Source organism: Hesperophylax consimilis, chromosome 30 (genome assembly GCF_061612785.1).
Source record: "Hesperophylax consimilis isolate HC1 chromosome 30, BYU_Hcon_1.0, whole genome shotgun sequence".
Lineage (NCBI taxonomy): Eukaryota > Metazoa > Arthropoda > Insecta > Trichoptera > Limnephilidae > Hesperophylax > Hesperophylax consimilis.
In genome coordinates, this window is record NC_142865.1 from 4,340,462 (window position 1) to 4,364,737 (window position 24,276).

At 38.1% G+C, this 24,276-nt stretch overlaps 1 protein-coding gene across 2 annotated transcripts in view; it reads left to right on the plus strand.

Annotated features, from left to right (window-relative positions):
• The window catches only part of Spred (Sprouty-related protein with EVH-1 domain), a 61,611-nt gene extending 38,302 nt beyond the window's left edge, over positions 1–23,309 (plus strand). For both annotated transcript variants that reach the window (XM_089649616.1, XM_089649617.1), the window contains exons 9-13: positions 6,223–6,319; positions 10,878–11,016; positions 17,492–17,603; positions 20,415–20,503; positions 20,751–23,309. In XM_089649616.1, coding sequence (XP_089505742.1) covers positions 6,223–6,319; positions 10,878–11,016; positions 17,492–17,603; positions 20,415–20,503; positions 20,751–20,898 — 585 coding nt within the window. In that variant the 3' untranslated portion in view covers positions 20,899–23,309. The remainder of the gene's footprint in view (positions 1–6,222; positions 6,320–10,877; positions 11,017–17,491; positions 17,604–20,414; positions 20,504–20,750) is intronic.
• The last annotated feature ends 967 nt before the right edge of the window (positions 23,310–24,276 follow it).

The window sequence follows — 24,276 nt, forward strand, 5'->3', positions numbered from 1 at the left end:
CATTTAAATGCACTTCACACAGACTTCAAAACTAAGTTTGAGGACATTTTGAATATGGAAATGCAAAGTTGAAGAATCGGATATCATGTGACAAAAAGAACTGACCGGAATAAGCACAGTTCTGTAGGGCCAGCTACAGAAAGAAATTCCCGTTGCTTATCCTGCTTCATTTTCATTTGGTGTAATACCTCACAAGGGCGCCCCTGTCTGCATAGTGTAAAGACAGGGACTATACTGCCTCCCGGTTGTTGGGCAGGCAAGGGAAGGGAATATTCTTATTTAAAAAATAAATGATTATCACATGGGTCGTTAATAGTTTTAGGAAAATTCAATAGTTGGCGGGCAGGGGGTGTACGGAAAAAAAAAATTTGGCAAGTGGTCTACAGGGCAAAAAAGTTTGGGAACCTCTGATCTAAATGGTGTTAGAAAGAGAAAACACCATGCTCTATATTCTAATCTAGAAGTTAAGTACTGAAGACTTGAAATGTACACCTCTATGAAAGGAAAAGTTCCAATAACAATTTGAGAAAACAAAATTATTAATTATTTTTACATGAAACGACAAAAAAGTAGGGACAGTATGGCTTATAATACATTTGTCTAAAGAATAAAATAATTTTACCTACCAATAAAATTTATATTTTGTTTCCATCGATGCCTGGAATCCATTATGAGAGAGAGCTTGCTCTTTCGCCCTTTTCATTTGCGTTTCGCGCGTGTTTATTCCCTATATTTGCCCCTTTTCTCCACTTGCCACACTTTCTCTCCCTACTGGCAACACTGTAGTGACGCGCATTTCAGGTCACGTGATGTTTTTGTTCATATGACTCGTAATGCACCAGGTAGGGATTACCTGGATTCCAGGCATCGATGGAAACAAAATATAAATTTTATTGGTAGGTAAAATTATTTTATTTTGTGTTCCTTATCGATGCCTGGAATCCATTATGAGATGTGTCTGCTCTCACCTGGTGATCTGAAACTTGCGTTATATGTGATGCTATTTAAACTGGAGTAAAGAATGGAGCCATTGAGCACTGGAGGTGTTCGCTACCCGAGTGAGCGACCTCCCTTCGGTAGAATTTCCGGAAGGTGTGCTCAGATTTCCAATTCCCTCTTGTGAGTATCTCCTCTATAGGATAGTCTTCCAACCAGTTTAGAGAGGCTACAGCCGAGCGTACACTTCCTGGGGTTGCGTGGACTCCTGCTTCTCTGAGGACTGATTTAATCCACCCCCCTATTATTGTCTGCGTTGCAGGTTTTGCCTCTCCTGATGTGGTCACAAACAGGTGCTTTAGTAGCGGGCCTCTTCTGGCTTTAGAGAGAGCAACAACTTTCCTCAACCATTTAAGTGGGTTGATGTTGTCTTTTTCTGAACCCGTCAATTTCCAGCCTGACTGTTTGTGCTTGGCTGAATCGGTCTTTGCTCCGAAAACTGGCCACAAGGTGATCGTACTCCTCTTGTCGATAAAATGGTCTGGGGTAACTCTTAGGAGAGTTAAATCATGAACTCTCCTGCCTGACGCCAAGACGAGAAGTATTGCTGCCCTTCGTGATGCTTCAAATAGTGAGTCTTCTGCGGGGGGATTCTTGACCAACCAGTCTACCACCTGTCTTGGGTCCCAGATGGGGGCTTTCTCTTTGATTCCTCGTGCCATTGAGATTGCCTTGAGAACGTGTCTCACCAGAAAATCAGAACTGATTTTTCTCGCATTCTGAGCTGGGCCGCAAAATGTGACGATGGCTGATTTGTGGACCTGAATGGTCTTAGGGGCTAGACCTTCTCGAACAAATAAGTGGGCTAGATACCTGGCGACCATTGTTGGTGGGGGATTGTTGACATCCACGCCGTTCTGCGTGCCCCATCTACGCCACCTATCCCATGCAGGTTTGTAAGTCTTCAGTGTAGACTCTCTCCAGGATGAGTTGAGGAGTTGGCGTTCTTCCCGACTCCAAGATGTGAGGGCTTGATCCCACCCGCAATTCTCCACACCTCTAGTTCCAGATCCTGGATCCTGGGAGGAGGCAGTCCTGTCGACGTGTCTATTAGGACTCCCTCTAGACTTTGCAGGCGCATTGGGGGTTCGTCTGTTCGCTGTTTTAGGTCGCTTCTCCAGAAGGTCCTCTCCCATTTTGGGACGACTAGCAGAAACATGCCCCTTGCCTGATTTAAGTGTGCTAGCACTCTCGGAACGAGATTTGGCGGAGGGAATACCCATGCTAGATTGTAGTCCCAAGGTCGACTGAACGCGTTGGGAAAGCAAGCTGAGCAGTCGCTTGAGTCTCTGGATACGTAGGTTGGTACCACGTGAGCCGTGGCTGAAGCGAACAAGTCTATTTGCGGGCAACCCCATTTTCCAAATATCTTTTCCGTCACCGGACTTAATAGGTGCCACTCTGGGAGCTGTGCGCCCCGAGAGAGACGGTCCGCAATTCCGTTGTATCTTCCTGGAATGTATTGGGCTGTCAGAGATATCTCCATCTGGTCTACAAAATCTAGTAACTCCCGCGTTGTTTCTAGAAGGGCAAAGGATTTTGTGCCCCCTTCCTTGTTGACGTAAGCCACAACTGTCTTGTTGTCCGTCTGTAGTAAGACATTTGTCCCTGCCAGAAGATGAGCTTGGTCTTTGATGACCGCTAACACGGCGTATGCTTCCTTTCGGTTTGAGTGCCATAGTGCCTGCTCCCCCGTCCAATGACCCGCAACTGTGGTGTCGTCTAGTTGTCCTCCCCATCCTGTGTCCGCTGCATCTGTCGTCAGGAAGTGATGGAATGGGAGGGGTTGAATTGGGCTCGTGCTTCCGATGGCCCCTAGCCACCACTGTATGTCCTGCAGTGCTGCGGTGGACAGAGCAACCGGCCGAGACGGTTTCAGATGTTGTATGTGGCGGCTGAACCTCTGCAGTCTGCGGCAATGCAAGCGACCACGAGGGATAACGAAATTTGCAAAGTTGAGTCTTCCCAGGAGACCTAGAACCTGCCTGGGAGAGCAACTGCCGACTTCCAAGGGAACCTGCAAGGCTTGGCGTAGACCAGAGCACTTGCGGTCGGAGAGAGACTTTTGGTCTGCTCTCGTGTCCCATGTTATGCCCAGGAACTCCAACTTTTGCGTGGGCGTCAGGATGCATTTCTCCAGGTTTATGCACCAACCTAGTTGTTGAAGTGTGTGCACTATAGTAAGAACTTGGCGGGCCAGGTGTTCTCTGCACTGGTTTGCTACTAAGAAGTCGTCTAGGTAGACTACTGTCCTCAGCCCCTTCCTTCTTAGCAGCTCCGCTACCCAGTTTGAGAGCAGCGAGAAGATCCTTGGCGCTGATGACAGGCCGAAGGGCAGACACGTCATCTGAAGGAGTTCTCCATTGTAAACGAGGCGCAGGAATTTCCGGTGTGATCTTGCGATCGGCACGTGGAAATAAGCCTGGGAGAGGTCTACTTTTATCATCCAATCGTCGGGTTGGAGGAATTCCGGAACCCGAAAATGGCTGAAAAGTTTGAAGGGCTTTGAATCTATGAAGACGTTCAAGGCCTTCAAGTTGAAGATGGGTCTGAAGGTGTGGTCTGATTTGGAGGTAAGGAACATACCTGACAGGAAGCTCGGAGAGTCGTCTGCTGCCTCCAGAATCTTTGACGCTTTCATCATTTCGATGTGCGCGGTCATGTCTGAGGACGACTTTGTCCTGAAATTCTGCCTGAGCTCGGCCGACGGGAGAGCCAGAGGAGGTCTGGACACAAAGTGAATCCTTGCTCCTTCCAGGATGTTCAGGATTAGTGGTGACGCCCCCAACTCCCTCCACACCTCCCGATATGCCTTCAGGCGTCCTCCCCAGAAGGGCTCTGGCCTCCAGTCACCTCCATCGCCTCCTACCCCGATCGCTAGTCGCCTTGCGAGAGGGCTCTTGCTTCTTGGTGGGCTGGCGATGTGTCCTATCTTTCTCTGGCCTAGGAGCGGGTCGAAAGGGCTTTCTAGGGAGTGAGGGTGGAGCTTCCCTCACCGGCCTTGCCATTTGTGAGGTAGAGGGTTGTGGTTGACGGGGGGTATAGGACGAAGGTGCGACACTGACAACCTTGTCTCGTCCCCCGTTTGCCAAGATATAGGCCGCCAGTTCCTCTTTATTAAAGAGGTGACTGGAGCTCGGTGGGATCCTGGCGAGGCCTTCCCTGGTAAAGGGGTCTGTTATTCCCTCCAACAGGGCCTTTCGCCTACTTTGGAGACACTCAGATCGCCTTCCACATACAATTTGTAGGACGTCGTCCGTGATTCTACTGTATGGGGATTCCTTGGCGAACATCTCCTGGATTTTCTCGAACAGGGTCGAAGGGGTCAAGCAGGTGCCGGGATCGGCTGCCCAGTTTACCAGCGTCTGCATATTCCCTTTTACTGCCTCCGTTTGTGCTAAGATGGCATTCGAGAGAGCTCCCAGGGAACGATCCAGGGCTGGTGCAAAAGAGCTGTTCTTGTCGAGCCTCTTCAGCTCTTCATTCACCTCCAGCTCTACGAAGGCAGGCGTGGCGGTGTAAGCCTTTTGGGTTTCGGCGTAGCGAACCCGCGACCATTCCTCCGAGTTAAAATGCTGAAGAGCCGAAATAACTCCCACTCTTCTCGCGTCCGCTTTCGGGATCGGTGCCTCTTTCACCACGGTGCTCGGGTTTCCGAACTCCAGAATGTTCTTCTGGGCGGCTAGGCTGGCGGGTAGTTCTATGAACCCCGATCCTTCCCGCCGTGTACCTTCAGCGGGGTCTTCTCTCCCCGGATATTCCTCGAGTTCTACGCGACTGCCCATTAGGGCGTCCGTCAGAGCGGACACCTGTTGCGTCAGTCGTTCAACTCGCGTGTCCAGGTGTCTGTAACCCCTCTGACTGGACGAGGAATCGGAGTCCGAATCCTCGCGTCGGCGCTTGCGGGAATCTTGCGTTTGGTCGCTGTTGCCGACCGACGCCGCGTCATTATTTTCGATGTCACTCATTTGCGCAACAATCCCAATTAAAAGACGACAAAACACTGATAAACACGATAAAACTATGAGTTAATTTCTCGTAAACAGTATATTTATAAAGGCTAGGGAATAAACTATGATTTATGCACTTAAAGTTGGTTTTTAAGCACAGCACAAACACGAAACGTACTTAAGGCGCGAAAAAACGGCGTCATATGAACAAAAACATCACGTGACCTGAAATGCGCGTCACTACAGTGTTGCCAGTAGGGAGAGAAAGTGTGGCAAGTGGAGAAAAGGGGCAAATATAGGGAATAAACACGCGCGAAACGCAAATGAAAAGGGCGAAAGAGCAAGCTCTCTCTCATAATGGATTCCAGGCATCGATAAGGAACACAAAATGTGTATTTTTTTTTTCATTATCAGTAATTTTAGTTCAATTTTTAGATGAAAAAATGGAAGGTGAAAATTTTTTAAAACTTTTTTATGTTTGAAGAAAAATATTTTATATTTCTAAAATTATATGTTTATTTCCAATAGTAAAATTTGAAAGAGAATTTCATCACCTTTCAAAAACCGTTTTTATTTTTTGAATATGTTCAGAAATATTTTATTTATTTGGATTTTATTGCAAAATGGAATTACTGCGACCTTCTGACAGAATATCCCAGAGAGGTTAAAGTAATTTTTGTTCAAAATGTGTGTAATTTTTGTTCAAAATGTGTGAAATTTTTGTTCAAAATGTGTGTAATTTTTGTTCAAAATTTATATAAATTTTTGACAAAGTTTGTGTAATTTTTGTTCAAAATGTGTAATTTTTGTTCAAAATGTGTAATTTTTGTTCAAAATGTGTAATTTTTGTACAAAATGTGTGTAATTTTTGTTCAAAATTTGTATAAATTTTGATCAAAGTTTGTGTAATTTTTTTTTCAAAATTTGTATAAATTTTGATCAAAGTTTGAGTAATTTTTTTTCAAAATTTGTTTAAATTTTGATCAAAATTTGTGTAATTTTTGTTCAAAATTTGTATAAATTTTGATCAAAGTTTGTGTAATTTTTTTTTCAAAATTTGTATAAATTTTGATCAAAATTTGTGTAATTTTTGTTCAAAATTTGTATAAATTTTGATCAAAGTTTGTGTAATTTTTGTTCAAAATTTATATAAATTTTGATCAAAGTTTGTGTAATTTTTGTTCAAAATTTATATAAATTTTGATCAAAGTTTGTGTAATTTTTGTTCAAAATGTGTAATTTTTAGGCTTCCTTCATATTGATGTTTATATTTCAGGTTCACGAGTATGTGTATCCTTCCCTCGGCACTGGAGTTGTCACAGTTTCTTCAGACCGATCTCCCTCACAAGGTGGCCTTCAGCGGAGAGATTCGGGTAAATATAAAATAAGATATTAATATGTAGTAAAAATTCTCAGCGTTCCATGGACAGCCAAGCGCACTAATACATCCATTCTGGGTATCTTGCACAGTCAATCGATAAAACCCATATCAATACTACAGGGTGCGGCACGGAAACTTGCTGATTTGAAAAGTCAATAAAAGAAAAAGTACTTTATATATCGATTTAATTCTTTTTGTATCGTCTAGTACACATTCTGAATTTTTGTTTTAACTAGTTTTAAAAATGACATCGGGCAAATGGCGGCCCTCATTAGTGATACACTGATCTACCCTAGATTTGAAGTTTCGCTCCACTCTTTCGAGCATATCGACGGGAATGTTGATGATGGCTTGGCGGATGTTTTCCTTCAGGTGTTGCAGGGTCCGGGGTTTGTCGTTATAAACAATGGATTTGAGATATCCCCATAAAAAAAAATCGCATGGTGCCAAATCGGGGGAGCGCGCCGGCCACGGTACGTCACCCCTCAAGGAGATAAGGCGCTCGTGGAAGTGTTCCCTCAAAAGCTCCATCGAAGTTCTCGCTGTGTGCGCTGTGGCTCCGTCCTGCTGGAACCATACGTCCCCAAGTTCCATTTCTTCAAGTTGTGGAAGAAAAAATGTCTCAATCATTTCTCTGTAGCGAACTGCATTGACAGTAACAGTGCGTTCATCTTCCTCGAAAAAATAAGGCCCAATTATTGCAACTCTCGACAATGCACACCACACTGTAACCCGTTCACAATGAAGTGGCACCTCATGAAGTTCTTGGGGATTGACATCACTCCAATACCGCATGTTTTGTTTGTTGACACACCCGGAAAGGTGGAAATGGGCCTCATCACTGAAAAACACGACAGCGTCGTGTGGCAAGTTTCTGAGCGTTTCACATGCAGTTTGGCGAGAAGCGAAATCGCGTTCATTCAACTTTTGGACCACAGCAAGTTTGTAGGGATGAAACCGGAGTTCCTTGTGAAGAATTCGTCTCACTGTGCGATCAGAAATCCCCAGGGCAGCAGCGTGTTTACGCGCCGAACGCCGGGGAGAGCGCAAAACCGACTCCCTCACCCTCTCGACGTTTTCTGGAGTTCTGGAAGTCCATTGACCTCCTGAGCCTTTTCTTGCCACACTCCCACTTTCCCTGAATATGTCCACCCACGAAACAATTGATTGCCGCCTAGGAACGGGACCCGCGGGATGAATGTTAAACCGAGTACGGATGGCACGTTGGGTGGCGACCACCGAATGACCGCTAGAAAAGTAAGCTTCGACGGCAAACGTACGCTGTTCCTTTGTCCAACACATGACGCCAACTGGCTTGTAGTGTAACAAAACTTCAAGACCCCCTCTTTGTGGCTTGACAGTGGTAGACCTGGAAGATCTAGGCCAGAGGTTCCCAAAGTGGTCTCTATGGACCCCCAGGGGTCGATATCGGCTTGCTGGGGGTCTATGTCAGCGTGAAAAAAATTTGGTTGTCCACGAGATTCAAATGGGGGTACATAAGAGCGGACCCCCATTTACCTCAAGTTCACATTTAGGAGTTCTGTAAATGACACAATAGACCCAACACAAATATAATAGACAAATTACTTATTTCATATTGGTATTTTTATATTTCGTAAAGTTGTTAATTGAGGTATATAAATAGAGTCTACGTTCCTTTTCACATCAGAATTAATATATTCAATCAAAACATTGCACATTGGAAGCTGCGAATTTTCCTAGTTCCCCAACTTGTTTTTGAAAAACGTCCAGGGTAATAATGACGTTCAAAATTTAAATGCACTTCACACAGACTTCAAAACTAAGTTTAAGGATATTTTGACCATGGAAATGGAACGTTCAAGAATCGGATATCATGTGACAAGAAGAACTGACCGGAATAAGCACTGACAAAGAACTTAAGGGGCAGTTCTGCAGTGGCAGCTACAGAAAGAAATTCCCATTGCTTATCCTGTTTCATTTTCATTTGGTGTAATACCTCACAAGGGCGCCCCCAAAGATATTAGAAGAACGAGATGTGCTATGAGCAGTTCGTACTGAGTGGAATTGTTTTGCCGAGTGTCGCCGGTTTTGTTCACCAATACTACTGCACACCTTCGCTTGCGCTAAGGTATCCGCACTAATACATAGAACAGATTTCTGTGCGTACACGTCCCGATACCGTTCAAAGTACCCTAATTAGGTAGTACTCCGGCTACGGTCCGGCGGCCAACATAGCATATCTCGTTCTTCTAATATCTTTGGGCGCCCCTGTCTGCACAACGTAACGACAGAGGAACTATACCGCCACCCGGTTGTTAGACAGGCAATGGAAGGGAAATTTTTATAATTATCACTTGGGACGTTAATAGTTTTAGGAAAATTCAATATTCGGCAGGCATGGAGTCTACGGAAAAAAAAATTTTGCAAGTGGTCTACGGGGCAAAAAAGTTTGGGAATCACTGATCTAGGCAATGCAATAGGCCAGGTGTGGCGAACCTTTTTGGGCCCGCGTGCCAAAAATCCTCAAATATTATTTCTAGATTGTGAGGCGTGCCCAAGCTGTAAAAAAATTAACCAAATAGATAAAATAAAAAAAGTTTTTTTTTTCAAATTTTATTCATAAGCTTAAAAATTACAATAGAGTGTCATAAAAATAAAGTCATAATCAATAAATGTACATATTAGTTATTTATCAATGAGATTTTTGCTGTTGTACATTCGATGACAAATTCTTTATATCTGGATCATATTCCGTCACTTTTAGTGACACACACGACCAACTGGATTCATCAGTCATTCTCGTTCTTGAATCACATTTTATGAAATTCATTTCTGAAAATAATGACTCACAAGCATATTATGTAGAAGAAAAAATTGATAATATTGCTCTCGCTAGTTTTTTTAACTCGCCAAAGATTTCTGGAATGGCTTTCCAAGTTCTCATTATTTCTTCTTCTGCATTTTTATTATTTATGTTCGTTAATCGATCGCTTTCAACAATTTTTTGTTTCCATAGCGAACTCGATTGCATTTAAAAATCTTCTAGATTTAGCCACTCGAAAATCTCCAAATTGAGGTCATCTGAGTGTATCTGGATATAAAATAAATTTTTATATCTTTTCAAATCTCCTGAATTGTTTGAATCTCGAAGAAAACTCGTTGATTATCGATTGAATAACTACAGAAAATTCTTGTGTTAATTTGATTTGATCTGGCTTTTCTTCTGCAAAAAGTTTTTTTGTATTTGGGAAATATTTGAAGGTGTTATATAGGAGTACAACGTCACAATCAAAAATTTGTAATTAAGCTTGAAATGCTTTGATTAAATCAAACATAACAATAATTGTTTTGTTAACGCCTTACAATTTAATATTTAATTCATTTGAATGTAAGCATAAATCAGTAAAAAACATTAATTTTGAAAGCCATTCGAGGTCTAGTAACTCATTATATTTTTCAATGAGTAATGCGTAAAAAAATATTCCTATCGATTTCTCTGGAAAAATTGTCAGTTTCGGCGGGGAACATTGAATGAAATTTTCAAATGCAACGTAAGTTAAATTTGAGTTTAAACAACCCAATTCTGGATTTTTCAGATATTTTTGAAACAACTGGTCAAATCAAAAAAAAATATTTTTTTAACTATCAAAAAAAAAAATTGAACTTGGAAATCGTTAGTGTGCCATCCAAATGATCAAACGTGCCACCTCGGGCACGCGTGCCCTAGGTTCGCCACACCTGCAATAGGCTATCAACTGTCCGCATACCTCACATCACCACAACAAGATCAACAATGCGTTGGAGTGACCAAGAATCAGAGGCATCTGGAATTAGGGTGTCCTTGGCGCTCCATGCAGCACTGAACTATCGACGCTAAAAAATCTTAACATCATTTCGATTGAACAACTCTATTCTAAAACAATACTCCTTTATATTCGTAAAAATCGCACAAGAAATAATGACACCTATATTAGAAACAGTAGATCTCTGGGTCAAAAACATATCCAACAAGCAACTACAACATACAACATTTAGGCAAAAAAGCTTCTTATACCATGGTACCAAACTCTACAGCAAAATCCCACTCTCATTCACAACCCACAACAATATTTTAACATTTAAATCTCAAATAAAAAGCTGTAAACAAAGCATAGAGAGATCAGAAATAGAAAATATACTGAGACCAAAAAACCGTTTTATATAACTCCACATTCGTCGCCATACAGCCAATACAGACCTTTCACACCTAAAAAGATGATGTGTTATAAGTGTGGGCGTGGCGACGATGTGCGCTGTGATCTGCTAGCCAAGATATATTTGAAAATTATACGACCCCCTCTCTCAGAACAATTTACGGAGTGCTGTAATTACGCGGCTCATCTGTCAAAGTGACAAATCTCATACAAAGAAATGATATTCCGCGGCAGTCCCCCAATTGATCTGACGGAAGATTATAGCTTTGTGTTGTCAGCCCAACATATATAATACATACATGTCATGCGCATAATATAACGTAATGTGTCTAAAGCCTTATTATGTATTAAAAATTCTGACCTTTTCCAATGCAGGTTCATCACTAAAGAAGCGCGCCCAGGGGGGAGGTCTGTACAGCGATGCCTACCGCCCGACCCTCGGGGGCGCCAAGCGGGACATGGCCAAGAAGCCGCAGCTCATCATGGAGGGCTTCCACGATAGGCTCAAGTGCAGGTAATACCATTGTATTTACCTATCAGGGACTTTTGACTGTTTCTTTAAATCATATTTATCAGCTCTTTTCTTTATCCTACAACTCGTCACAAATTAATATAACAATAGACTCCGTAAGGAATTACAGTAAAAAAAATTATTTAAGTTCACACTCTAACCAGTATTTTTTTAAATTTAAGTTCACACTAACCAGTATTTTTTTAAATTTAAGTTCACACTAACCAGTATATTTTTTTTTTAAGTTCACACTCTAACCAGTATTTTTATTTATTTAATTTCACACTCTAACCAGTATTTTTTTGTTTAAGGACACACTCTAACCAGTATTTTTTTTTAGAAATCCTCACCTCAGTTGGACAAGGTTTTAACTGACATTTTTTTTCAAAAATGATCTTTGAATGCATTTTTTTTGCTCATTACTGTATCCAAAATAACTTTCAGAGCCATCTGTGTTGTATTTCTGTAAATAAGTTCTAACAGCAAGTTTTTAAAGCTTCAATTTATTTTACAAGGTTTTAACATCCCTTTGAACCTTTTGTAATTGTCATTTACTTTGTATCTGACAGTCAATGGTTTTTACGAGATGTCCTTCGTCACTTTAGTTGGATAGGGTTCATACCATGCTCTGAAGTGCCAAAGTTTTCAAAGGCGATTTCATGATTTATTAAACATTTTTTGATTTTGAAGTTTAATCTGGGGTAAAGTGTTTTAGTTTAACATATTTCAAAGGAAAATATTTCATTAGTACCTTGCCCTATCTTGCAATCGCATTAGGGAAAATGTAGTTAAAACCTTATGCAATGAATAATTATGCCCTAGCTGGTTGCATATGATTCTATCTGCATGTTTAGGTATGTTCTAAAATTGCAAGTATACATCCTTTTAAATATTTTCCTTTAACCTGTTGTATGCCAGGAAATTCCAAGCTTTTTTGAAAAAAACCGCGCGCAAATTACTCTCCTGCCTTTTGGTCAAACATCCGTTTAAAAACAAAGAAATTGTTTATTTTGCGATTGTTTTCTGTTTATCAGATAATTTATCTTATTATTCATATATATTACATGATAATATTGTTACAAGTTTTCCCAGAATAGCTAACTTTAACAAAAAAAATGTGTAAAAATTTTCCCATTTGGCAAACAAATGTAAAAAAAATATATTCATAAGAAAATTAACTGATTTTTTTATTTCTACACAAACCTGAATGACACCCCTCGTGAAAAAAAATAATCCAAAGGTTTTTTCGAAGAAGTAATGCCATTGACACTTCTTTGAAAATGTAAAATATTTTCATTTATTCAAAAAAAGTGTCCACTTAAAAATTTTTTGTGTCGTATTTTATAAGTATATGATAACAATTCTTCCAGATTTCGGTAGTTTATACAACTGTTGTTACTAATAATATTATTTTGTACAAGAAACCTGTAAATAAATAATGCTAATAATAAAATTATTCATTAGGACGTAAAAATTTTGACATTTCTTACGAAGTAAATTTTCATCACTTTTCATGGGTGAAATATTATAAAAATTACATCAAAATAATGTAGATAAAACTATCTTTCTGATGATACCTCAAATCTATTATTTCCACGATCAATTTATATCAAAAATAATGAAAAAAGTAAGAGGTTACTTTCTAAGAATTCGCGATGTTTTTGCACTGCACGGCTGAAAAATGTCCGCCGACTGCGTGTACAGATGTGTTTGAAAGAACAGGGTGACAAAAAAATCATGACTCGGGGAATAAAAATAAAATTTTCTAATATTTTTTTATTAATATTTATTTATTTATTTAAATGCGTTTTTTTAAATTCAGATACTGTGTGGTTCAAAAATAAATAAGAAAAAAATTTCATCATATTTATTTCAGTTTTAGAACAGCTACATGAAACACGTTTTTTTAATCTTTGGTCGAGAGACTGCGAAAAAAATCATTTTTCACATACATAAATTTATTATTATAATATTCAAATTTTTAGACACTGTTTCTGTCCTCCTCAAAAGTGGAAGATACAATGAATGGAAACGAAAATTCAAACAATTCAAAGATGCACAATGCACTTGTTTCAGTAAACATTTTTATTCAAATAATGCACAAATACACCCATTCAATAAATAATTAAAACCATAAATAACAACAACCAGTACCAAATTACAATCACAGATAACAAAATCCAAGTAACAAATGATAACACACATTCAACAAATAACCAAAACCATAAACAACAACACATAAGAAGACGTCATATGGAGATGTAGCGACTGTCGGAGGGAACACGTCGGGTGATGGGCCAGGTTGAAGGACGGCAAAATGCTCACGCTGACCCGTGAAGGTGGAGAAATCCTCGGACCAGGTGAAGGTCTGCTCCTCTGGATTCTCCTCCTCCCCCTCCTCCAAAGGCTCCAACTCATCCTCCATCCATAACATCCATTTCCACCATTGACGGAAGTTCTACATCACCGGCGAGGGATTCATCCTCGCTATCAGTGAATCCGTAGAACTCCGCAACGACGTGGTCGGTTTCCTATAGACAGAAAGAAAAGAAAAAAAATATATATACAGCTATGTAAAGCGTCCTTGAGGTAATACAAGACAAAAATGGCACTGTAAAAGTTAGCCAAGTGTTATTATAATTACCTGAGTATTTGGAGCCCGATGCGTAGAGGAGGTTGATGGTCTCGGGTCAGCCTGCCATCCCGGAATCTGAAACTGTAAACATTAATTGTTACACGAATGTCTTTCAATTTTGGAAAGGATGAAGCGTACAACCACTATAGAACTACTACTAATACACAACATACCGTCGCAATTACTGAAAATCTTTCTTCTGTTGTCTGTTCCTCCGTCGACGGTCTTGGAATCTCCATTCTATAACAATAGAAACGATCATGTATTTCATTATATAATATAATCATCAATACGCGTATAAATATTTTATACCTAAACAAAAAAAAAGTTTGTTAGTACTTTTTTCACACCCTATATAACTGATCTAATTTTGTGATATTTATTACCATTTTTATAAATAAAAAATAATATTTCTAATAAATATTATTAGAAATAAATATTTCTAATAAATAATGTATTTTGTAAGAACCCAGTACCGCCCATACAAAATTTGAATTTGTAAAAAACGTTGATATCTGCTCGCGCAGGCGCAAATGTCATTTTAAGATGGCCTCTCACACATACATATAAACAGTACACATATATTTGTGCAGGTTTCCGATGTTTGGAATTTATTTAATTAAAAAATATTAACTAAATATTGACGAAACTAGGGCTTTTATACACAATCTCAATAGTTTTCTTTACATAATAATGTACAATCCTTATTAGATTAGTCAATATTTACGTAAATATCGATAGAGAAATGTAAAAATATTTCTTGGCAGATTTTTAGCGGTCGGAGACATCGGAATATCATTTTTAGTAAAATATTAACTAAATATGGACAAATCGAAAGCTGTGGTATATGTTCTCAATTGATTTATCTGCAAAATGAGATACGAAACAAAGCAAATCACACAATATATGATTCAACATAGCTAGAAATAAAACGAAAATTTTTATCACGAAAACATGGCGTATACTTTGAGGTAATATTTTGTCGGTTATTTTGAGTTTTCGTATTTTAAATTTACCGAAACACATGCCGTGAACAATAAACTATGTATAAAAAAAACATTACTTACGTTTTATTGATCAATTACTTCGTTTTGGCACTTTAAAATAGAACCGCAATGTTTCACTTTGACAGTTATTATTTGTTGTGTTGGGATCCCAGAGAAAAATTAATATTAAGATGTGGAAGAAGCTACAAGTCTTTCTGAAATATGATGCGTAAAGAACGAGAATAGCTCAAGCGATTGAGACCTTGTTCTCCATACAAATTCTTTGTACATAAGCAGGGTGGCCACAGACCTGGAAAACCGGGAAAACCGGGAATTATCAGGGAATTTTACCGAACCGGGAATTATCAGGGAAATGTCAGGGAATTTTAAAATATTCTTAAAATATCAGGGAATTCCAAAAATAAAACGAAATTCGTTATTTACGATTTGTGAAGTCCCAAAGTTGTGTTTTATTACTTTTACTTGCGGCGTGTGTAACAAAAGATATGCCGACAAAGACAAACTAGATAAGTAGGTATTTTTTTATTATTATTTTCGTAAATAGCCCTTGCAACACAATCATGTCGTAAACCACCCGCCTTGGTTTTTCCCCTATACTATGTAGGTGCGAAATCTGTAAAGAAAAAGCTAGCAAAGTTACAACAAAGTGTCAAAAGGGTCGGACACCCAGTACGGTCGTAATAAAATTTAAAGATCATCATTATCAACATTTTTACAAAGCGTCAATACAGTAGAACCTCGTAAATTCGAAATCCCCGGGACATCAAAAATCAAATTTCGAATTAACGAATTCCCACGTAATTCGAATTTTTATGAAAAAAAAAAAAAATACGCCGAAAATCGATTTTCTCGGCCGCCTCTTCAAATCCGGGTGGTATTTTAGCTGTAAATTCGTATTAATACCAATTATTTCTTTATTTTCGCGGCCTATTACCGTAGCGGCGGGCCCTTTAAATTCAGATATTCGCAATAAATTCGTAAAAATGCTATATTTACGCGTAAATCGAGATTTCGCTGCCGATTTCGGTCGCGGCCTACCCTTTAAATTGAGATATTCGTAAAAATACGATATATTTCCGCGTAAATCGAGATTTCGCGGTAATTTTCCATCGCAGCCGGCTCATTATTTCAAATATCTGAATTTAAATTCGTAAAAATACGATATATTTCCGGGTTAAACGAGAATTCGCGGCCGGCTCTTAAAATTCAGATTCGAAAAAAATTCGCAAAAATACGATATATTTCCGTGTAAATCGAGAATGCGCGGCCGATTTTCGTCGAATACGATATATTTCCGTGTAAATCGAGAATGCGCGGCTGATTTCCGTCGCGGCCGACCCTTTAAATTAAGATATTTGATGTAAATTCGTAAAAATATGAAATATTTCCGCGTAAATCGAATTTTATCGGCAGTTCTTCGTCGCGGACGGCCTTTTAAGTTCAGATATTTGAAGTAAATTCGTAAAAATATGTCGTATTTCGGCGTGAATCGAAATTTTTCGGCAGATTTCCGTCGCGCCGTATTTTGTAACTCGGATATTCGAAGTAAAGTTAGTAAAAATACGATATATTTCCGCGTAAATTGAAATTTCGCGTCCGTTTTCCGTCGCGGCGGGCCCTTTAAAATTCAGATATTCGAAATAAATTCGTAAAAATACGATATATTTACGCGTAAATCGAGATTTCACGGCCGCTTTCCGTCGCAGCGGGCAATTTAAATTCAAATATTCGAAATAAATTCGTAAATATACGATACATTTACGCGTAAATCGAAATTTCGCGGCCGAGTTTCGTCGCGGCCGACCCTTTAAATACAGATATTTGGTCTAAACTCGTAAAAATACGACATATATCCGCGTAAAACGTATTTTCTCGGCCCTTCAAACTCGGATATTCGAAATAAATTTGAAAAAATACAACATTCCAGTGTAAATCGATTCAGATTTACAAAATAATAATACTAATTAGGACGATGTATAACCACGTAAAAATACATTTTCGGCGTTTTACCGCCACGGCTGACTTTTAGATTCAGATTTGCGAAATATTATGATTTATTTTCGCAAAAATAAATTTTTTTCGAATTTCACGAACAAATTTTCGTGCGCGGACAAAAATAAATTTCGAATTACGAATTAACGAATTTCGAATTAAAAAAATTTTTGTATGAAAAAATTTTTCTGCGGAAATTTTTTTGGCGAAAATTTTGAATTACGCGTTTTTTCGAATTATCGGGGTTCTACTGTACTTAATTTTGTTTTTTTGTCTATTTTTGTCTGGTCCTTTCATTTGTACACAAATTGTCTTCAGGCGAAATATCATAAAATTGTAATAAGTGTATTTTGTTTTGAATAGATCATTGTGGTGCAAGGAAATAATAAATGCTTTAGATGACGGAATTCCCTTTATTTATGTATCTGTTCTAATTTTCTGGCGTAGATGAAAATCGTGTTTCAAAAATAAAATTTTGAACGATATGTCCTTATACCAAATAAAACATATCAGGGAAAAATATAGAAACTGCCCTGGAAAACCTGGAATTATCAGGGAATTTTGAAATCCGTTTTTTGTGGCCACCCTGATAAGGGTTAAAATCGCATATAAATTTTATTTTTTTTTTTAAAGTTGTATGGGCCGCGCATATGCGGGCCCGGCATACGAGAAGTTAAAGTATTCTTTCAAGTTGGAACCAACCATCCATATTCACAAAATTTCATTGAAATCGGTTGGGTGGTTTCGGAGATTAGCGTGTACGAACGAAGTGACCTGTGATTTTTATATATTAAGATGACTAGACAACATAGTTAATTCAAATGTTCACACGTTTATGTTTTAGGCACTGCCAGGAGTGGTACATGGAGAGCAGCAACAGGCCGGGAAGTTGCGAATATGCCCCGGACTGTTTCAAGTCCTGCATCAATGCCGCCACGTGTGTCAAGTGCGCTCAGGTACAGAACAACAACTTCTGCTATAAACTATAACTTATGACTATAAGCTATAACTTATGACTATAAGCTATGACTATAAGCTATGACTATAATCTATAAGCTATGACTATAATCTATAACTTATGACTATAAGCTATAACTTATGACTATAAGCTATAACTTATTACTATAAGCTATAACTTATGACTATAAGCTATAACTTATGACTATAAGCTATAACTATAATCTATAACTTATGACTATAAGCTATAACTATAATCTATAACTTATGACTATAAGCTATAACTTATGACTATAAGCTATAACTTATGACTATAACTTATAACTAGAGATGGCAAAATTTAGCATTAATTTTCAGATTTTTTAGCATTAGCAATTGGAAATTTAGCATTTTATAGCATTTTGAGGCATAATTTAGCGTTTTGTAGCAAAATAGAATAAAATGTATTTCCTGAATGTTTTTAGCGCATATTTTAAGTATTTTTGGTAAAATATATGTTTAACCTTCATTTGCAAGTATTTCCATTTGAAAGATTATAAATAATTAATTTTAATATTAAATTAATAAGGAAGGAAACTCTAAGTACGGGTCGAACATAAACACAACAAATGCAGATTGCGATTAACATCAATAGGCGTCATTTATTTCGCACAATTTGTGTAATGTCAAAAAGCAATTTTAGCCTACAGTACAAAAATATTAAATATTTACACATAAAATAGTAACAAAATTATAAAAAATCGTAATGTAAATATCGATTTTTTTAAATTCTCACATATTATTTTAATACCTGGTATTTTCGGGAAATTTGCGCCTATTTCGCTAAATAAAATAATTTAGCTGAAATACGGCCGAAATCACGTTTTTCGCGTTATTTCGCGAAATAGAAATCACTGGAAACACTTTCAAATGCCTTGAAACGCAAAGAAAACTTATAAATGCCCTATTTTCAAAACATAAATATTTTTTCGCGTTTTTAGTTAAAACGAAATTTTGCCATCTCTACTTATAACTGTAAACTTCCTTTTTTACATTAGCCCTACGGATTAGACGGAACGGAAGGTTCTGAGGAAAATAATTTCCCTCGTGGCCTGTGTCATCTTTGGGGATGTTCTGTGGGGGATCTTTTTAAGGAGAGGTAGATAAAGGGTATGAGGGGTGGCCAGGAATCTGGGTGTCTGTTTGTCCAGGAGTAGGACAGACGTATGACTCCATCCCTCCCGCTGCGGTCGAGAGAGTCCTTGTGGAGAGGTCGAAGGGACTCCCTCAACTGGCATCTCCCGTTCCGGCCCACCACACAGTAGGAGAGCAGACGTGCGCTCCGCCAAGACCTGGACAAACCTCACCCCATGAAACTGGCAACCCTTGCTAATTCACTAAACACGCCACTAGGGGCCACCTATAAACCACAACTATGATTTATAACTGCGCCCTACTCTCGAATTTGGTAGCCATCTCTGGTCCGGAGCCCCTAAATACCTGAAAAAAACCCTTGACTCTGTGCAAAAACGGGCGGTCCGTTTGATAGATTCCCCAATCTTAACAAACGGACTGCAATCTTTAGAGCACAGGCGTCAGGTAGGTATGCTGTCCTTGTTCTACCGGTATTACACTGGAAGATGCTCTGAGGAACTAGCGTCATTGATCCCTTCGGCACCGGTGCGTAGTCGGGATACACGCCAAACGCGCGCCCAACATTTGTACACGGTTGACTTTTGTCACATGAGAACGGGTCGCTACTACGATTCGTTCTTAAGTTCAACAGCTCGGCTGTGGAACGAACTGCCGGCCTCTGTGTTTCCTCCCTCCTACAACATGGAACTCTTCAAGACCCATGTTAACTCCTTCCTCTCCACAAAAAGACCCTCCACACAGCATCCCCAAAGATGACATAGGCCCTGAGGGAAATTATTTTCTTCAGGGCCTCCTGTGTGGAGTTAATATAAAAAAAAAAAAAATAACTTCTTTTTTTTTCGTGTAAAAAATTAAAGAAAATGAATCATGAAAAATTCAAGGTTATATACAAAACTTTTTCAAAAGATATAGATTTCTGGGCTAGGAAAAACTAACTAACCATCATACCGTTTCTCGACAGGGGTAGGCAGAGAGGATAAACCGCCACGCACTGTCTCAGCGCAAACTCCTTGCTTCATGCACATTTATTACATCGTCTAAGACATCTGTTATTCTGGCTCTTGACAGATCCAAGACCCGACCCAAGTATTTGGTCACTTGATCGTGCCATGTCTTCCTCGGGCGTCCCCGACTTCTTCTGCCATTAACTTACACTCCTTTCTATGTTCATCCACTCTACATGCCCAAACCATCAAAGCGTCCCTTTTTAATATTTACCATAACACTTATATCAGCCTTGTATTCTTTCCAGATCTCTTAATAATAATAATAATTTTTAACACAATCATACATGGTTTTAACACACATACCTCAGAGATCTCATTTAGTCAATTTTTTATTTTATTTTTTTTTTATTAAAAAGAAAGACAAACATTCCCGGATTACGAATAACCTGACAATATTTGAAAATCTCCTACTACCACCACAGTAAGCGGAAAATGTTGCTTGTGTTGTGATGGAAGACTTAGCCAGTCGAGGAATTGAACACACTACGCCTGGGTGGGACCCAAGCGCGATGTCAACTCGGCCACCGACCGGTCAAAATACTTGCAAATCCACAGTGGAGATTACTTGGTGCACTAGTGGTAAAATATTTGAAGAACTGTTATGTATGTCTTCTCGGTTATTTTGTTGATTATTAGCGGCAATATAGAATGTTTGTGGTGTTGTTCCAGGGCATGCTGTACCACTGTATGGCCGATGCAGAGGGGGAATTCGCTCATCCGTGCGCCTGCAATGTCACCGAGGACGGTTGCAGCAGAAGGTATTTAACTATTTACACTAAATCTACACACAAGGCTTCTGTCATCTTTGGGGAAATCAGAGCACATCTAAAATAAATCCAAATATGAGATACGCCTATTTGTTTGTGGGTAAAAAAATGCCTGGGACCGGTGCGACTGTCGCATCGCCGATTGGGGGTGGCAAGGAGATGGAGACGTGAAAGAGAAAGGTTGGGAACTGAAAAAATCATGTCGAATTTTCACATAAAATAATGTAATTCTTTTCAGATGGCTCGGGTTAGCACTTCTCAGCATCGTGCTGCCGTGTCTCTGGTGCTACCCGCCCCTGAAGGCGGTGCACTGGTGCTGTGTGGGCTGCGGTGTCACGGGCGGCCGCCACATGCCGGTGCAGCGCTCCCTGCACGCCTACCACTGATAGCCACACGCCGAGTTACGGCGCAGACAGTGCCGCCAAGTACGAACCAGATGCCGCAAGAATGGCGCAAATCGGTCTAGTTTTAAGGAAGGTGATTGGAATTTGCGCGTAACAGTGAAAGAATGACAGAATTAATGCGTTCTAGTGAAAAAATAACGAAGTTCGGTCGGGTTTTAAGGAAGTTGATTGAAATTCATTGGTTCCGCTGAAAGAATAACAAAATTTTGTCAGGTTTTAAAGAAGTCGATTGTTTTTTGGTCGTTACAGTGAAAGAATCGTGAATTTCGGTCAAATTTTAAAGAAGTGGATTGAATTTCGGTCATTCTGGTAAAAGAATGACGAATTTCAGTCGGGTTTCAAAGAAGTTGAGTGAAATTCGTTGGTTCCGGTGAAAGAGTAACGGAAATCGGTCGGGTAATAAGAGAGTTGAGTGTAATTTGTCTCAGTGAAAGAATTGCTAAAATCCATTGGATTTTAAAAAAGTTTTGTGATTTTACCAACGTTGATCAGGTTTCAAAGGGGCTCTTTGAAACATTTTCAATTTGGTAGAAGAATTGTGAAATCCACCGATTTTCCAGGAAAATGTTAGAAAATCATATCGTTCCATGCAGCAATACCTGAAAATGTTTTGTTTTTAAAGAATTTCTTTGAAATAATATACTTTTCAAAGTAAATTCAAAGAAAAATCAACCGATTTCGAACAAGAGTTAATAATTCATTGTTCATGATGATTTTCGCAGGCAAGTCTTTGAACAAAAAAGTATGTTTCAATACACGAGTGTTAAAAATCGTTTTGAAACAAATATTTTTATTATAGACGAGCCTATGAAATGTGTCAGACGATTCTTGAAAATCAATCAGTTTTTTTTTAACGAGACTTTTGAAACAGAGTTTGTTGTCGGTGAATCTTCACAATGAGTTATCGGGCAGCCAGGATGGCTCAGAGGTAAAGCAACCATTTGGATTAATAGAGGTTTTGAGTTTACTCCTGGGACTGGCGCGCCTTTTTTCTCTAGAGATTTACCAATTAATATAATTCATATTCATATCTACTGCCAACTTCAAACATAGGTTATAATTATAATTTAACACGCAGTGGATGTTACGCACTTTTTTGATTGAAGCAAGATTTGTGCTGTGTCTTGTGGGCTTCAACAAAATACTTGGACTTTTAATGTGATAGATTCTGACATCGTAATTAGCAGGCGGTTGGAATAATCTGGACCCCGACCTTGAGGTTGCCACCTTAATTATTATTCACTCGGTCTCTACAATACTCAACAGCTAACGCCATCTTTGGGTGAGCTCTTACATTAATATCAAGTATATCACAATTTGGAATATACATTTCTGGTATCTTGAGTATATCATTTTGAAAGCTTACGTGAAGCTCAAGTATTCAGAACTTGATAGTATATTATGTATTAGCAAACTTTGTTATACTATTTTGTACACCCATCAAAGTGTATGAATATGTTGTGAAAAATCATACGTCAGTAGTTCATCGACGTGCTTGTAAGTTCACAAAATCAAAAAGTGTTTGTCGCGATTTTGAAATCAGATTGAAATGGATTGTATTATTGCATTGTTGAAATTTGTATAATTTAATACAATTTCATTGCGGATTGATTGACTTAAAATTGTGAGATTTGAAATAGAACGAACTATTGTAATAATAATTGCAATGATAGATTGGTTTTAAAATTGAATTGCTTCAATTTTAAAGGTCTGTATTGTTGTAACTTTGCGTTGAAAATACGGTAGTTTATTTTATAATGATGTTAAAAATGGACTCAATTATTGAATGTTAACGTCATTACAAAACAATTTGTATTGTATTTACAACGCACTGTAAGAAAATTTTGGATAAACAGATGGCTTTAGTTTTTTATGATATTGAAATTTGCTTGGTTAAAATTTGGCTCAGAAACGTATGAAATTGAAATTTTTTATTTTGTGATTTGATGTTGCAAAGTACGAAATTATCGTTTTTGGATTATGATCAGATTTTTTGGCATATTGAAAATTTAAATATTTCTGTTGTCAAATTAAAAATGAAGCTGATAGATAAATGATACGTTAAAAATACAAGCTACAGATCAAAATACGTGTTTTTGTTGCAACTAGATTTGTCATTATTGAATTTGATTGTGTTAACGATATTTGATATTTAAATTTATCAATACGTAATCTTCCACTTTACAGTTTGTTTAAACATTCTGTCTTCATCCCCAAATGGATGGACATTGGCTTATGATGTTGTGAAAATAATAACAGTTTATTGTTGAAACAAGGTTGTTCTTTTAGAGAATGGGCGGCTAAATTATGAACTATTGGTTTTATTATTTTTTTATTGTGTTATATATTATTGTAAGAGAGTATTCATAAGGCAACAATATCACTATAAAAAATCATCAATTATTTTATAAATAATGCAAAAATTCAGTTCTTTTTATGTTCAAAAAGTTAGCTTTTTTTTTTTCATTAACTCCACCCAGGAGAAGTTTTCCTCAGGGCCTGTGTCATCTTTTGGGATGCTGTGTGGAAAGGAACGAGTGTGGGTCTTGAAGATACGCATGTTATAGGAGTAAGGAAACACAGAAGCCGGTAAATCTGAGATGTTTAAAAAAAAAAATGGTTTAACTTGAAAATTGATGGTAATTATTTTTTTTCAAATGCTTTTTTAAAGTGATTTAGGTTAAAATTTATTAAGTCTTAAGAACTTTTTTTTTGTTGTTAAAATGATACGCTTCAGTTTCTAGTAACAGAGAAATATAAATTATAATTATTTATGTTAATTTTATCTAGAGCGAGAATCGTGAAAATTTAAAAATGCCACAATGTACACATGCTCATATTTTGAGAATTGATTTGAAAATACATGAATATCTCTATTATGCTGTTGAACAGGAAAACAATTTGAAACAATTTTTACGATTGTAGAAAAATTAATAATGAAAATGGTCATTTTGTATCCACAAGTAATTCCATCGTTGCACTGAGTTTTTGAAGTCATTCATGCAAAAGTTCATTCTTTTAACAAGTTAAAAATTGTTTGTATTCGAAAGGAAAAAGAGATAAGTCAATATTTATATTTAGTTTTGAGTTCAATACGCCAATTCGCTACTAATTAGAAATTTATCTTACAAGGAATAATGTATTCGATACAAGTTAGTACTTGAAAAGCACAGCAAGAATAAAAAAGAGTACAGTGAAATCTCAATCGATTGTCCCTCGAATAAGCGTTCCCGGGTGTGTCGTTATTTCTTGCAGTCACGAATTGATTTCATATAAAACTTGCAAAAGTAGATCACTACGGTCGTTACTCTATGCAACTTTTGCCACGTTAATCGTTTGAAGCACGCAGTTTTTATATTA